The sequence below is a fragment of the Magallana gigas genome, chromosome 10 (assembly GCF_963853765.1).
Source record: "Magallana gigas chromosome 10, xbMagGiga1.1, whole genome shotgun sequence".
Taxonomy (NCBI): Eukaryota; Metazoa; Mollusca; class Bivalvia; order Ostreida; family Ostreidae; genus Magallana; species Magallana gigas.
Window position 1 is genome coordinate 24,639,448 of NC_088862.1, and position 16,623 is coordinate 24,656,070.

The window sequence follows — 16,623 nt, forward strand, 5'->3', positions numbered from 1 at the left end:
AAAAAATTCGCTAAATTTGACCATGGATATTGTAGAATTTTCGCTTTTCATCACTTTGTTTCTTTCTTCGATATCTACCATACTTTTTTTTTTATAAACAAAGTTGACAATATGGCACTGTTTTGATTAAACACATTGTAAGACAAACTTTATTTTTTCTATAGGAACGATAAAGTAATGATAAAAGTACGCATGAGTTGATTTTGAAAAAAATGTAGATTTAATTATTTAATTGAAATACAACAGTAGGCTGAAATACAGTTATTTTTTAACATTTCTCCAAAATACATGAATCATTGCTTAATTGTCAATCCGTTGCATTAAAATACGTCGATATTTTCTGCAATCTTAAAATGCATAAAGTAAGCCGAGTGTAGTGCTTCATGGGGTAAAATAATTGCTTTATCCCCATATTGTCATAAACGCTTTTAGTTCCTGTGCAGGACCGACAACTTGTTCATGCTTGTTCGCAGTCAAGCGTTTTTGACGCCAAGGATTTGATTAACATTGCGCTTATATACAGAAGTAAAACTGATTCTTCATATATAGTCAATCTTGATTTTGAAAACAAATTGTAGATTTAGTTATTTAATTGAAATATAACAGTAGGCTGAAATACAGTTATTTTTTAACATTTCCCGTTATTATCATACATTTATTATAAACATGTTTTGATTATTTATTTTAAAAATAAAATTGCCGGACGCCATGTTGATTATTTTCAATGTATAAGATTTAGATCATGCCGCTCTGTTACAACGCACTTTGAAAAATTACGTACTTTGAAAAAAGGTTTCGAAAAAAACGAAAAGAGGGTTACTGTTAAAACGCACAGATTCTTTCACATACCAATGGAAAAATTATAATTGTTCTGCCAGCTCGTTTTTTCAATAACACTGCATGTACTTATACAGAGCACATTCTTTTTCCGATCTTAAATGTTCACCCAAAGTTGCTTAATATCATATGTTTTGGAAGGAAAAATGAGGGGTAGGGCACCTTCTCCTTTTTTTTCAAAGTGCGTTGCCACACCGCTCATATTTAAAAAAGGGGAACATTGTTGGCCGGGAAAACCCACCAAAGCGCAAAAGGACTTGTCGACAAAGCTTTGAGGTGATGCTAAACAAAACAACGGACCCATGGACCAATATGTCAGCCACGAAGACGTCCGGCAGGACCAAATCACGACTGCAGCACTGGGCCCGTCATCGTTTTAACTGATACCGTCCAAAAAAATTTTGTCTTCTTACTAGGTAATCACTCCTATCATATAAACTACATAAGAGAGGAATCAAAACTCAAAGCAATCGCTACTTTGGGTTTCGTTTGCCTTGTGTTAATTTTTCTTGAACGTTTAATCTTGCATGCAAGCACAGGGGCTCGTCACGAAGTTTTTTCAACCTTCTATATATACCACCTCTATACTATAAAATACACAAGGGAGGAATCAAAACTCGAAAAAATCGCTACCTCTCGATTTCGGTCGCCTCGTTTTAATTTTTCTCGGACGTTAATCCTTGCACTCTAGGTATCAATAGATTGGGAAAGAATCATACTTTTTAGAAATACCTGCGAAATTTATGCATCGGCAGCAATTTTAGAAGTTTTCACGCATTTTCTACCAGTTTACGCTCCGGTGACACTTTCTTCAATCAGCTACCGCGCACCAAATTTATCCGTGCGCTCTCATTGGTCAATTTAATGTTGATCAAGATAACTCGTACGCGGTGTCACAGAATGAAAATATTGCGGGAAAATGGACAAAATCGAGGAAGCAGTGTTAGCAGGACATAATGTCTTGATTCTCGGAGCCGCTGGAACAGGGAAAAGCGTTCTTATTAGGAGATTGTCAGATAAATTGGGGACTAATAAATCAGTAGCAATAACTGCATCTACTGGCATTGCTGCATGCAACATCAAGGGTGTAACAATTCATAAATTCATGGGCATTATGGATGGCAGGTTTCAAAATGAAGAAATTGCATCAAAAATATTGAATGATGAAAAATTCTATAAAACTAAAGAACAAATTAAGAAAATTGACTGCATTAAATTGATGAAATTTCAATGCTTTCTTCGAAAACATTTCAACAAATAGAACATGTTTTAAGAAAAGTTAGAGGAATACATATTCCATTTGGGGGTGTACAAATGATCCTTTCTGGGGATTTCTACCAGCTCAAGCCTGTAGCAAACCTTAGGTACCAGGATCCTGGTGACATGGTTATTGCTGCTGAAAATTTCAAGGACCTCATACCACATCACTTTGTGCTGACAGAAGTTTATAGACAGAAAGAAGGTATATAAATATACACATCAAAAACTTATTTTTGAAATATCAGTTGTCTATGACTCACAAAGAACAAGATATCTGTGAACCATTGCAATACCCCCAATCTGATGTGAATATACAAAATAAGCAAAGTTAACATTGAACATGACCAGAATTAACACAAAAATATATCTCCCATGTGTGCATGCATGTGTATTTTATCTATCAGAATAACCATGATATAACCAGATTAAAAACTACTTTCAGAGCAATTAATATGTGCTATTCATGAGCTTAGTAGAGGCACACCCTCAGAGGAGACTTCTAAGTTTTTGACATCCCTCCAGCATCCCTGGCCAGAGAATACTCAACCAGTCAAGCTTTTCTCATTGAATTATGATGTTGATAAATGTAATTCGGACAACCTCCTCTCACTACATGGTACAAGTTTTGGCCTGCTTGTTATTTACATGCATTCGTTCCGCTTTATTTTCATTTTATGAATCGGGGAAGCATTTGTATATACATGTAAATAACTACTAAGATATACATGTATAATTATTTAAGAATGGCATTTATTTAAGTTTTCATATTACATTTAATTGAGTGAGCTGTTTAAATGACAGTTTAGCTTATTGAAATACATGTACTTGCACCTCTATTTGTTTATCAGAGTGAATATTGAGAACAAAATTAAATGTAATTTATACAGATGCTTTCCATGTGATTCTTTTCAATTTATCATGTTATTGTTGACTTATTAACCATGTTCGCTGTTTACAGTACTAAAAGTATTTGGTTTGTATTTTTTTCAAGTTACTTTCAAAATAGTTGAAGATTTTTCCTTGAGATGATCTTTGAAGATGGACAAGATCTGCATGGAGATTAGAAACCCATGTTACCAGGTCACTGAAATAAGGCCACATAAACATAATTACTTGTTCATCGAGCCCCGAGCGCACATAATGCAATAAAACTACATAAATATAACCGTCCGCACAAATTTATTATATATATACTGCCTAAAAAATTGGCTTTCAAAAGAAAATGATTTTATTATTTAAACACTGGCCCGCTCATACTTGGATGTCCGACGGTCAAGAAATTATATAGGTGTGGCCTTAAGCATTGTTATTCAACTGAAATATTTCCTTAGCTTTTGAAATACAGCTTAATTATATAAACAAGATTACCTCTATATAACACACATTTAGAATGATGTTGTCATATTCCATGCAGACTTTCTGTTAAACTAACACCAGCAACATTTCAATAGCAACTCTGGCAAAGTAGACTTTTTCCAATTCATTGTTTACGAATAAAATTATAAATATTCTCACCTAATTAACGCATGTCCTTAAGAATTTTCATTTTCTTGGCTGGAACTTGGTTCATACTGATGTTAGTGCTTATATTATAGCATGATGCTGCACTCAATCCAGCATTAGACTTGCGGCCTCTTGATTTTAGTGATTGTCCAAGTATGACAGAATTTACAGTAGTACAATAATTACTGTATGTTGGATGTGATGTACAGCCATTGTACATTCCTCTTTGTTGACAAAAATGATTTTCTACGATGTCAGAATTTATACGAGAGGGCACAATATAGCTGTTTGGATATTTTCTTAGGTGGATCCTGCAGATCTCCTTAAATGTAAGAAGCATGCTGTCAATGTCTTCCAAACACTTGTATGATATGAGCATTTTTGTTGTATTAATTCCTGTCGATTTGAGAGTGGATATTTCTTGCTTCCATTCCTGGAACCAGTCAAACACTGACTTGAGGATATCTAGTCTAGGATCCGACATTGACATCACTGGGCGCTGGTCTCTGAAAACTTTGATTATTTTTGAAGTTTGTTTTAGCAGCTGAATTGAAGAGTTAAGGTATGTACCATCATGCAGACTGGCCTGGAAACATTCCATCAAGTATAGGAAATCTTCATTCAGCATTTCTTCTGCTAAATGGTTTCTCATCTTTTCTGCACTGTTTGGGTATAGATGCGAATCAGTGATTTTGTGACAGATTGGGCGAGTATTCACATCTCGATCCCATTGAACTGCAGATTTCCAATGGTCCCATATTATCTCCTGTCCATCCTTCTGCAGAAGTCTTTTACACTGTTTTTTATGCCCACTACTGAGGATACTGTTTCGAATCTTTTTGATATAGTGTGAGAAATCCTGAATATGGGCAACCTCTCTGCTTGGATCCACTAAATTGGGACTTACATAGTTATGTTGAAGTGGGTCTCCACTGAAGTTGGATTTAATGAACTGTCTGTTTTCCTGACCTCCATCCTGAATGATAAAGTCCACATAAAATCCCCAATCATAGAGCATTTTTATTACAGACCATAGAATTGTATGAAGCTCAGATGCACTAACACCCTTCGTTGGATAATGGCACACAGGAAATCGAAATCCAGTGTAACCAATAAAAACTATTTGCAGAACGTGGGTTGCCAGGCTCGCCTGCAATGCATTCTTTTTTAAAACAGTAGCATGCATATTCTCCTCCCCTGTGTCAACCCATCCAATCAGGTTTGGATAGCCTCCTTTCATGCTGAGTACTAGACCTTCCTGTATCTTGGTCTCATCATGCACCAATCCACCTGAATATCCATTTTCCTCCAGGTTTTGTTCTTTGGATGCTGAGTACATCCAGTGGAGAATTTCATCATTAATTCCAGATTTTTGGGGCACTTCATTTTTGTATTTTCTCAGCAGAATAAGAAAATTACTCTCTCTGAGCTGCTGGTAGTTTGCTGGACTTCTTATCCACATTGATAAGCACAAACTCAAAATTTGTTTGTCCCATCTAATGGACTTTCTGTTTTTACACTTCAATGCTTGTGCTTGACTTTGCAATAAAGTTTTCATTTCGGTTGATGCTCCAGGAAAAACACTTTCAAATATTTCTGTTAGGTCTTTCTGGTCTTTTTTACTTAGAGGTATTGAATCACCATCATTATCCTCATTTACCTCATCATCCAGACTTTCATCGCAAATACTTTGCAATTCCTTGTTTATTGTGATTTTTTTCTGGCATGTTCGACACGCCTCTGTAGAAGACCCCCACTTCAATGTTTGATCACAGTTAACATATCTAAGTTTTGTCACAGAGGTGTTCTCATCTCCAGATATACTGATGAACTCCTTTATTACTGTCTTTTTGTTAATATCTATGTACAAGTGATCCACATCTGTTATTGTTACTCCAGTGCACACTTTTATTTTATTCACAATTTCAAAAGTTTTCCTCAAACACTCTTCCGTATTGATGAATGTGCTGTCCACTCCAATATCTTTAAGATTGATGTCTTTCCCTCGGATGGATAGATTATATGTTGAATCCTTGATAGTAATTCTTTTAAACAAAACATTCCCATTTACAATAATTTCTGTAGGAATACCTATGGTAACGTAGTTTTGTAAATGTGACTGTACATGACATGAAGATGGAATATGCTTAGATATGTCTGTCAAGTCAAATGGAGTTTGGACACAGTCATCTTGAAGTTCTAAATTCACATATGCTGTTTCTTGCTTTCCAGTTACTTTGTTTCTTGGATGACTTGTTGAAATATTTGGAAAAAGTCTCCTTATAAGGCGGCCCAATTTCACTAGGTCGATGCTAGCATTGTAGATAGTTCTATACCTATCAGATATCTGTGATGCTCTCAGGACACTGCCAGTGTTGCTTTCTCTCAGTGTGGTCATTAACCTAGACATGAAATGACACAAAATTGTAAATAATGATATATAAATCTTTGAAAACATTTTAACTGTATTTTTGACAATGTATAACAGTCAATTAAAAAAATTTTCTATTTAATAAATTTCATTATTTCACAATCTCACTTTTAATGCAGGGTAATATAAGGTAAAGTAGGGTAATTAATGCTAAAATATTTACCTTATAAGTGCTAATATAAGGTAATGTAGGGTAATAAACTGCATGGGTAGGAATATGATATAATTTTGAGTGATGATGACAATTTCAAATACCCAAACACTTTTAACTTATTTTCTTTTTTAAACATTTATAGGAGAAATGGTTGAGTTCAGAAGTGCCGATGATGGGGATACCAAACAACTCCGGTCCTGTGAAGCTCCCTCAACATTGTTTCTTAAGTTGAATGCCAAAGTTTTTCTGATGGTCAATTTGACAGATAACTTAGTAAATGGTAGCAGAGGGAAAGTTAAAGATTTCACAAAGGATTCCGTTACGGTTTTCTTCGAATCTATAAAGTCCACCGTAACTGTAAGAAAACATTTATTCACAGTGTATGACATAAATTTAAAACGTGAAGTTGCTTCACGAAAACAAATTCCATTGAAGCTAGCTTATGCTTTCACTGTACACAAGGCTCAGGGAATGACATTGGAGCATCTTGAAGTAGACTGTTGCAACATGAATTTTCCAGGTCAGCTGGGAGTAGCTATTGGAAGAGCAGTGTCTGTAGAGGGGTTAAGGGTGCTCAATTATGGAAAATGTCATTTACGAAAACAACCAGTTTGTATAGACCAATTTTATTCTTCTGAACGCGAATCAGTTCTGCCGGGAAAAAATTGTTGTAAAAAAGAGATTTCTAATATTTCAAGCATTAACATTCCAAGAGAATGTGAATTAACTTATGATTCATCAGATTCAGACCCATTTGATGAATAAGGCGATGAAGAGATTATGAACATAATAACCAATACAAGTGATGCTGATGTTCAGTTAGGTGAAATGACTGAATTGCCCACCGATTTGGAGTTAGCCTCTTTCATTGAGTTATGGATGTATAAAAGCCCGGTAACACAAAATCAGGTGCATCTCAATGAAGATCTTCAATATCTTCTCATGAACATTGATGCAACTTTTACATTTAGTAAAGAATTGTGGAGTGTAATGCTAAATGAATGTCAGAAAATTTTACCAAATGAAAACGAGCGTGTGGAGAACAGACACATCATAAATTTTCACAAGGCTGTGACACAGTTCATTGGCACAGAAGTTTACAAAATTCTTGTTGCGAAGATGTTTAGTAGAATTGACATTACCAGCAGACACTTCAGAGCTGCTTACAGTATTGTTGAAGAATTAAGGAAGAGAGTTATACAAGAGAGAACTAGGGAAATTATTCAGAAGACCAAAGATTCCATTGCAGAGGGTAAACAATTTAAATCATCAAATGCCGAGAGAGCTAAGATTAGATACATCGCAGGTTGGTGTGTTGCCTCGTTAAAAAACAACAAGAGAAAATAAAAGAAATTTGTACAAAAAGAATAATCAAGGAAAGGTAAATTTAATCGATAAAGAGATAAGATTTTTGGAGGAGCTCGTAGTGTCAGAAGAGGAAATATTTGAAAAGTCAAAAGAGATTACTTCTCTTATTGAAAATGCATGTTTTGAATTTTTTATTGAAATGGACGAGATCTTGAAACACTTAATAACCTAACTTTATACACCAGTAACATTTATTCCTTTATTTCAGCTGAAATTAGCAAGTCTGAGTCAATTAATGTTCACTGAGAATGAAAACTTCAACATCATATCAAGTCTTTTTCATGAAATTTTGTCAAAATATTTAAAAATGTCTTCAAATCAATTTATACGGGAATGTAATCAACGCTTTGCAGCAGAAAAGGAAAAAGCTCACAGAAAACAAGTCATGCAGAAAAAGAGCAAATCATTTGGTTCCGAAAAAACATGGTCCATTGAAAAGTGTATTTCAGATAACTCAGCTGGAAAAATGTCCACGCATAGGTATCTTCAAAGTCTGTTTGAATCTGACCAGTCATTTTCTATTGGCAGTCTATTACAAAAGAGGGACCTGGTTTTGTTATGCAAGGCTTATGGTATTCAAAGTTCTAAATTTAAAACAAAACCCACACTATCAAATATCTTAAGGAACACTATACTGGGATGTGAAAAAATGAAAAATCCAAAAGTGTTTGAACCTTGTCATGGTCCATCTTCATTGGATAATAGTGTTGAGGATGTAGAAGAGGAGCCTACCACCTCAGTATGTTCTCAAACTTCTAGTACACCAGATGAAAATATTCAAGCACCAGACAAACCAGAAGAAAAATCCTTAACACATTCGAAGAAAATCCGATCAAAATCTACAGGAAAATCAGTCCAGAAGAAAGCCTTGAAAAATCCAAGAGTGTCTGAATCTTGTCATGGTCCATCTTCATTGGATGATAGTGATGAGGATGTAGAAGAGGAGCCTACCACCTCAGCGTGTTCACCATCTTCTACACCAGCTGGAACTATTCAAGCACCAGACAAACCCAAAGAAAAATCCTTACCACATTCAAAGAAAATCCGATCAAAAGCAAAGGGAAAATCAATTCGGAAGAAAGCTAAAACAGTAAAATGGCCATGTGGTATTTGTGAGAACGATTGCATTACTGACGCTGTATGTTGTGAGTTATGTGACACGTGGCATCATTTTACCTGCCTTTTTATTGACATAAATGACCCTGAATTGGAAAATGATGACTGGATATGCCCACAATGTAAGAAGATGGACATGTAGGGAATGATGGGTAATGGTGCAAAGTGCAGAAATATCGATGCAAGAGGTAAAATAAATATGTAATAGTTGTTTGGTTTTTTAATATAAATGATGATACTAGGACCATATATAATAGCTTGGACATTAGGTAGTTGTCCCTCCCATTGTCAAACAGCAATGTAACTTAATAAATTAGGACTGTCTATTTCAATCAATGCATATTTTACTCTTGAACCAGTTTCTTATTTTACTTGCTTTGATGCAAGAAATACATAGTAACGTCCTACCAAAACTCCAAGGTCTTGATACATTATAAAATCTTATACATATACTCAATACTCACCATGTTATAAGAACTTCTTCACTCATTGTTTGAATATCCCTCCAAAATACAGTCCTCGTACGAGTTATCTTGATCAACATTAAATTGACCAATGAGAGCGCACGGATAAATTTGGTGCGCGGTAGCTGATCGAAGAAAGTGTCACCGGAGCGTAAACTGGTAGAAAATGCGTGAAAACTTCTAAAATTGCTGCCGAGGCATAAATTTCGCAGGTATTTCTAAAATGTATGATTCTTTCCCGATCTATTGATACCTAGAGTGCAAGGATTAACGTCCGAGAAAAATTAAAACGAGGCGACCGAAATCGAGAGGTAGCGATTTTTTCGAGTTTTGATTCCTCCCTTGTGTATTTTATAGTATAGAGGTGGTATATATAGAAGGTTGAAAAAACTTCGTGACGAGCCCCTGTGATGCAAGGTATTAATAGATCAAGAAAGGACAATAGATTTAGTTTTTAGAAATACCTTCACCAGTAACCCAGGGATTAGCTAGGTTCTTCTTTCTGTTTGGTTGGGTCTGAGCGGTACTGTATAATAATGTTTAAAATCTTCTGATAAAAAACTACACTATTACAGAATGTGTGATATTACACTTTGCAAGCAATCCAAGATGGTGTACTAGATTTTAAATTGTAAAACCCACCACGACGCCCGGACAAAAATTGGATTTCAAGTTTAACATAGAAATATGTAGAAAAATGAAGTTAACGGGTCTTATTCTAAGCACCATGGAACAAAATATCATTTTTGATCATTATTACCTGATGTCTTTATTGATAATTCGTCCAATAAAATAAACAATCACCCAAAATATGTGCACATCGAAGACAAAATTCATGCGTACTCAATCTAATTGAAATTTATTAAGATTTAACTAGATTTTGAGACATCGGCATATTTGCATACAATATTTGCTATCTGTTTACTTTTATTGACAAACCAATCAGGTAAATGAGTTGCAAGGCATTGTGGGCTTCTACAAGTTTCGATGTATACAAAGCGTATTGAAAATACATATCATTTTGAATTGTTCTTTGGAAACTCATTTCAATTATTTTTCAGAATTAATTAAATAAATATGGAAAATCATGTCTGATCTTTCATTTCTATACTCACATTTGAAAACTAGTGCCTATGATGCCTTATATCAACATATTTAAATACCCCATTGTCTAAAGGGGGAGGGGTACGTCCTAATATAATAGAAGCAGTGAGTACGTTTTTCATGTGATAACCAAGGTTTAATTATTAAAGAGAATTCATTTTGCCCTGAGCCTTTCCTTTTGAAAGTAAAAAAAAAACCCGATGAGCTCAGAAAGATTTGACATTCTATTTTTTTTTTATTCACAACCCCTTAAAAATATATTGATGTTTTGGAATTCATTCGATTTACTATATAATTTCCTACGAGTTTATCCATTATTCTACTTGTTTTTACATGTATGAATACAGTCTATTTAAATTTACGACAAGACTACATGTTCAACAATATCCACATGTTACTTCTTGGCTTTGAATAATCAAATGTGATCACGTATTGTCAATATGTGTTTGTTAAAAATTTTAAACTTAATAAAATCATTGACTTTATGCAATCTTTGCTGTCAAATAATTACCAACAATATGTATTAATATATCTCTCTATTCCTCCCCTCTATTTCTCTTTTTCTCTGCTCCCTGGCTAGAGATAAGTGTCGGCCATGGTCTGTGATGGAGCAAGGGTTCTGAGCTTTTAATGTTTATAGTTATGATTTGCAAAGAAATATCAGAGAAACACATTTAATAGGCAAAGTTACCTATTAAGTGATAAAAGCGAGATTTTAAAATCTGTGAGATGTGCTTATCGTGATTTTAAACAGAATTCCTCGCATTTAGTTAGGAATCTTCAGTACTTTCTATTGGCACACCCTCTGTTGTAAAGATGTTTAAAACATTTCCTATAGTAATTATGACATATGTTTCGTTTAAAGTGGAGGGATCTCAACCTACCGAGAACCCTGCTATATAAAGAACGATATTTTAACAAATTACAAACCAAAGTTACTACACATCTTATCCTACTGTAGGAAGTTGTTTTTGTGAGTGTGACAATCACTGTTCATATCGAACACACCCGATTTTATTTTTCCCATAATTCTTTGCAACGTGCTTGGCCGACGCTAACAATAGGCGCTAAGTTATACCCGGCCGAGCTGTCCAGCAATAAAGACGTGCTTAGTGTGTGAAGGGGGTATCGTGTTAGAAGCCTGTGTGGCATGTTTTAGTTTCACAAGTTCAGCATTTGACGCGGACACGGATAGCTGACCGTGGTAAGTATTTATTTAGTTTGGTGTAGTTTATTTGTAAATTTTTGCCTTTTTATTAGTATTACGCAGTCGTCCTATAAAGTCACCTTGACCATTGTTCACTGTAGAGTTACCTGTGTGTTCACTGATGTGTGACTTTAGCGAGAGTGTTTAAATGGAATTCGTCTTTTTCTATAGTACAGTTTTTGCTATTGCTGTATAAAGAAACGGTGATTTAAAGGGCTATTTTCTATGCGTTATTTTATTTTACAATTTATGGTCACTTTTTCCACTTAACTACTTGGGCGGAAGTGCGTCACCGGAAGTCTCAGACGCCATATTGTTTACTGTAAACAAATAACTTAGTTACCATATACTTACAATATTTTGAGATGTTGCCTTTAATATAATACTATTTATACATTATCATAGTTTGATACTATCAGTGAGATACTTATATGATGTATTATACAATATTGTTTTTATTATGGTGTTATGGTGTCACTTGTACACTTATTGTAGTGTCATATTGTTGATGTTGAGAAGATGATGATGTTATGGTGAAGTCGATGACGATGCGATGTTCATGTTGATGACGACGATGATGTTATGATGTCGACGACGACGATGATGATGATGGTCATGTCGATGATGATGGTGTAGATGATGTCGTTCATGGTGAAGTCGATGACGATGCGATGTTCATGTTGATGGCGACGATGATGTTATGGTGATGATGACGACGACGATGATGATGGTCAGGTCGATGAAGATGATGTAGATGATGTCGTTCATGGTGACGTCGGTGATGATTATGAAGTAGATGCTTATGGTGATGACGATGATGTCTTTTATGATTATGGTGTTGTAGTTGATGATGTTGACGATAGTGGTGATGATGATGATTGTGGTGACGAAACTACTCTAGTTGTGGTTGTCCGTAGTTGGTCCAGGACTACAGCCCCGGAGATTCGGACACTCTTCTAATTTATTTTTGGTCATTTGTATAAACATCATATTTTTTCTTGTTGAGTGAAAGTTGTGTGAGTGTTTGTGTGGTTTAGTGTTTATATTTCTATCTTTTCTTTCTTTCTCTTATTTTTTTTTTTGTTATTAAATTTTGTTAAATTTAAGATGTCTTGTTGTTGTTTGGGGTAGCCTCCGCTCATCCCGTTACAGTGAGTACTTTTACCATTTTGAAAATATTGATAATCATCTCATATGGCCATTAAAACTTGAATTTATTAAAACGTTTTCATAATCAAAACCAGAATATCAGAAAAGAATTTTAATAGTAATATGTGTAAAAGCAAAGTACATGTAATTTGATGTTTTTTTGTCGTCAACGTTTTCTAAGTTTCATTTAAAAATATAACATTGGCCTGAAAAATTATCAGTCGATACAAACAGTCATGTAATCGATTCAATGAAATTCGGTTTCTGCACAGACTTTCTTCTAGATTTCAAAGAAGTTTTCAAAATTTTATGATATTTTATGATATTAGATACGAAAGGTAAATAATGTTTTCAAAACAGTTTCGAACAGTTTAGCTAACCTAATCACCAAAGCAGAAAATAATAATAGTCTTCTTTTTCTTTTAGTTCTTGACGTTTCATAATTTACTTGCATACAGAAGCTATATTTCAGAACAAATCTAGAAAAAAATGTACTGAAATAAGGCTGTCATAAACATATAAATATGAAACGTCAAAAATAAATTCGAAAAATAGAAGACTATTATTTTGTAATTGCTGATTTGATAAATAGACTAGTTCAACAAGACGAAATAAATGAAGAATGTTTAGAAATTAATTTTTTTTTTCGTATTTCGTACAATAAAAGATGGAAAATTTCTCTGAAATCTTTAAGAAAGTTTTCACAAAAATCTAATTCAGAGTATAAGTTAGCACATTATACTTTTCCTTGACAATGTTAGATCTTTGAATGTTGTCACATTTTGAATAACTATTTGTTACACTATAGAGTAACCTCTAGATTTGGTTGAAAAAACGTTCAATTAAAAGTAAAATTCCACATCGCATAACCCTGCTTATAAAAATGTTGTAATTAAAAAAAGGAACAGCATTTACAATTCATTCATTTTAAAAATCAAAGTCTACCAATTCTTCTTAAAACATTTTTTTAAAAATTGATAATCAATGTTTTTGAAATGTAAAAAGTACTCTGTTTACGAACAAATATTATTATACTCACGAACATTTCTAGTATCATACTTACCTGATAGTTTTATTTAAAACCCTGTGTTCATTTTTTTGCGCTAAGTCCTATTATAATTCCACTCGTAGGGTGTGTTGCAGTTTTTTTGTAGATAGTTTTAGTTAAAAGTATCATTATCTTTGAAATTTAACCATTTTGCTTTATCTTTATACAAAGCTATTCTTCTAGAGGAGATTGATAAGTATAAAAATGGCCATGAACGTCCAGTCCTCTTTAGCTGTATGTGACGATCAACAAAAAATACTATAAAAAAACACGTGAAGGTTTTGTCGCAGAATCCAACTCCTAAACATAAACAAGATTACGCAACCACTTGGCTTTGATAACATTTAATTAGTATACTGTCAGGACGTGATGTCCATTAAAACAGTTTTAAAGTCCTTGGCCGTCTTTGAAATTTGATACACGTTAATCAAATTGATTACGCAATTCTTAAATTATTACTTAAGTTACGAAACGCACTTTCCGAAAACGCTGAAAAATAAGTGGATCTTCTTATTTGAAAAACAAATTACCGATTAGTAATGAAATTTTTTTTATATTTCCATCGATGATTTTCCCTTGGGAAATTAACATTACCTTGGGCCAGTTTGTTGATTTCGAAAGAAAATTGTCTCACCATAAGTTTATTTTTTGATAAGAAACCCAATTAAATTCCCTCCAATTGTAACTTCCCGGAACATTAAGAAGGCTTGATGGTCAACAAATTAACCATCAGGTCTACCTTAAATTTTCAAAAAATTGCTTGTTCAGCACCTTTAAACTAATAATTAAGTCTGAGTCACAACTGGTCTTACATGCTCCTACGGATTGTATACGGGTGGATTTTAATGAAAGTCTTGCGAGACATGTAAGTGCGTCTTACGTTTTTGGAAGGACGATACCCGCAAGCACGCAGGGTTGGTGTTGGGCATACACTGTTGCAACCACCAAGTTTCCTAGTGAGATCTGGCCCCAGGGCCATAAAACTTAAACGAGCTCACTTTTGATCTAAGTCTCACTTTTCCACTAAATGTTCCTTTTGTAAAAGTGAGACTTAGATCAAAAGTAAGCTCGTCTAAGTTTTATGGCCCCAGGGCCTGATCTGAAAACGTACGCTGCAGTTGCGCTTCACTCAAGAAACCCGTAGAATAACCGTTCGATTTGACTTGCACGAATGACGTTGTGAGAACTAACGTGTTCCTTGCGTTACACTTACGTTGATTGCAAGCTGTTTGGCAATAAAAGTTAGACAAGCTTGTTTGTCTTGGACAACCATTGTCACAGTGGATCCTTTGTCTGCTGTTCTACTGACTATGTCGTCCCTGTTTTTTAACCTTCTAAAGCAGATATTTCTTCTTTCATCATATTTTCAGGTACGACATTTTGCAATTGGTTGGTAAGACGCTTCTCAATGTCTTACTGAACAGCATCAATTTCAGACTCAAGTGTTCTCCAGATGTGCCAGGTGCCGGTTCCTAAGTACTTTTTGGTTGGAACAACTTATATTCCTTTAAGATGTGCAAGGAAGAAGAAGGTTCATCTGCGTGATCTTTGCTGGGGTCTTTTTGCGAGAAGTCTTCCTTTTATCTTAGCCTTCGAAAAATGCTCTGGTGACCTCTTTAACCTTTTTGTCATCGACCTCATGCGGTGATAGGCAGAAATTGAGACCTTTAGATAGTAGTGACGTCTCAACATTTGTGAAAAGAACCTTAGGTGCATTCAGAACTGGGCCTTCTCTTCATCTTTTGGCTTTTTGCGCTTAAAGCGTCTTAAATTGAGCGCAAAGTTTTAGCAGAAGGACGAAGTTTGGGTGAAAGGACATCAGGCATACTTTTGTTTGTTACTGGAACACCTTCCCGAAGGAACTTCCTTTTCTGAATATTGTTGAGGTCATTTCATAGGGTCTTAGTGAATGTTGTTATGATCAGCATGCTTAATTGATCATGTCTATTTGGCATTATAGAATATACATATAAAGGATAAAAATTAATAAATAGTGTAAGATGTTCGGAGCAGAGGTGAAATAAAATGATTAAAAGCAGATCTAGAGGATCAAACCTCTCCAAAGATTGTTTTAAGATATGTTGCTCAAGTTCATATAACTCTTTTTTTTTTTAGAGAATTGACTCGTTTTGTCGCCTTTCCTATCATTTAAAATAAGCATTTGATATTTTTTTTTACCTACATTATCCGTAAATGAGGTATCAAGAACAAGCTCACCTTTAATAGTACAGACACTGTTGTATATTTAAACTATATATTTTAATTCACTTCCTTCTCTCGAAATCATACATATAAGTTCTTTAGGAAGGGTCTTTATTACTCAAAAAAGGAGCACCATATGCAGGTAAATGTATGGTTTCTATGTTTCTTTTAAGCATAATAACCTCTAATGATATAACATCCACTAAAGATATAAAGTTGCATTTGAGGCCAGAATCATAATTATATAATAGTGTTGTGTTATGCATGTACTATGCCTAAATAGTAGTCAGGGTTTGATACATAGTGCACGAGCCGGAGGCGAGTGCACTATGTATCAAACCCTGACTACTATTTAGGCATAGTACATGCACAACACAACACTATTGTTATTATTATGCCGACTGTTGAATATACTGACGTGCTTTGGTATTAGTAGCTGTGACGTTCGAGTGTTGACAAGTCGCTAAAAATAATCACTGGAAAAGCAAGCGTTTTTTTTCTTCTTCAAATTAATCAATTGATTTGATTGTTTATTTAATCAACAAGTTGTTGTACAATAAAAAGTCAACAAAGGTTTATGTTGTTTTCAAGAAATGAGAGACGTTTGGCCTTACCGAGAAAACTCGAAATGTTTAGCAGACGAAATCTCATTGAATTTCTTTTCTTGAACATTCTTTTTCAAGCGTCATTTAAAAAAGCGTTTTTGTGATTCTCATGTAGAATTTCTTTGAAAATTGTTCAATCAATTTGTTCAAAAGTTTATAGAAAACTTTAACTTTA

General features: G+C 34.4%; 1 protein-coding gene across 1 annotated transcript; it reads right to left on the minus strand.

Annotated features, from left to right (window-relative positions):
* Positions 1-4,503: 4,503 nt before the first annotated feature.
* LOC136272001 (uncharacterized) lies at positions 4,504-9,377 on the minus strand. The gene is made up of 3 exons (XM_066072655.1): positions 9,134-9,377; positions 4,728-6,002; positions 4,504-4,576 (listed from the first exon to the last, which is right to left on the minus strand). The coding sequence occupies exons 1-3, from the start codon at positions 9,211-9,213 to the stop codon at positions 4,504-4,506; spliced, it is 1,428 nt and encodes a 475-aa protein (XP_065928727.1). The 5' UTR covers positions 9,214-9,377.
* Between the last annotated feature and the right edge of the window lie 7,246 nt (positions 9,378-16,623).

What these genes read in the sequence shown, in the direction of transcription:
- LOC136272001 (XM_066072655.1), bottom strand. Translation starts at nt 9,213, where the DNA reads ATGTTGATCAAGATAACTCGTACGAGGACTGTATTTTGGAGGGATATT. An exon ending in GAAGAAGTTCTTATAACATG is followed by an intron (nt 6,003 to 9,133) that starts GTGAGTATTGAG and finishes TTTCATGTCTAG; the next exon opens with GTTAATGACCACACTGAGAG. An exon ending in AGCCTGGCAACCCACGTTCT is followed by an intron (nt 4,577 to 4,727) that starts GCAAATAGTTTT and finishes TTTATCATTCAG; the next exon opens with GATGGAGGTCAGGAAAACAG.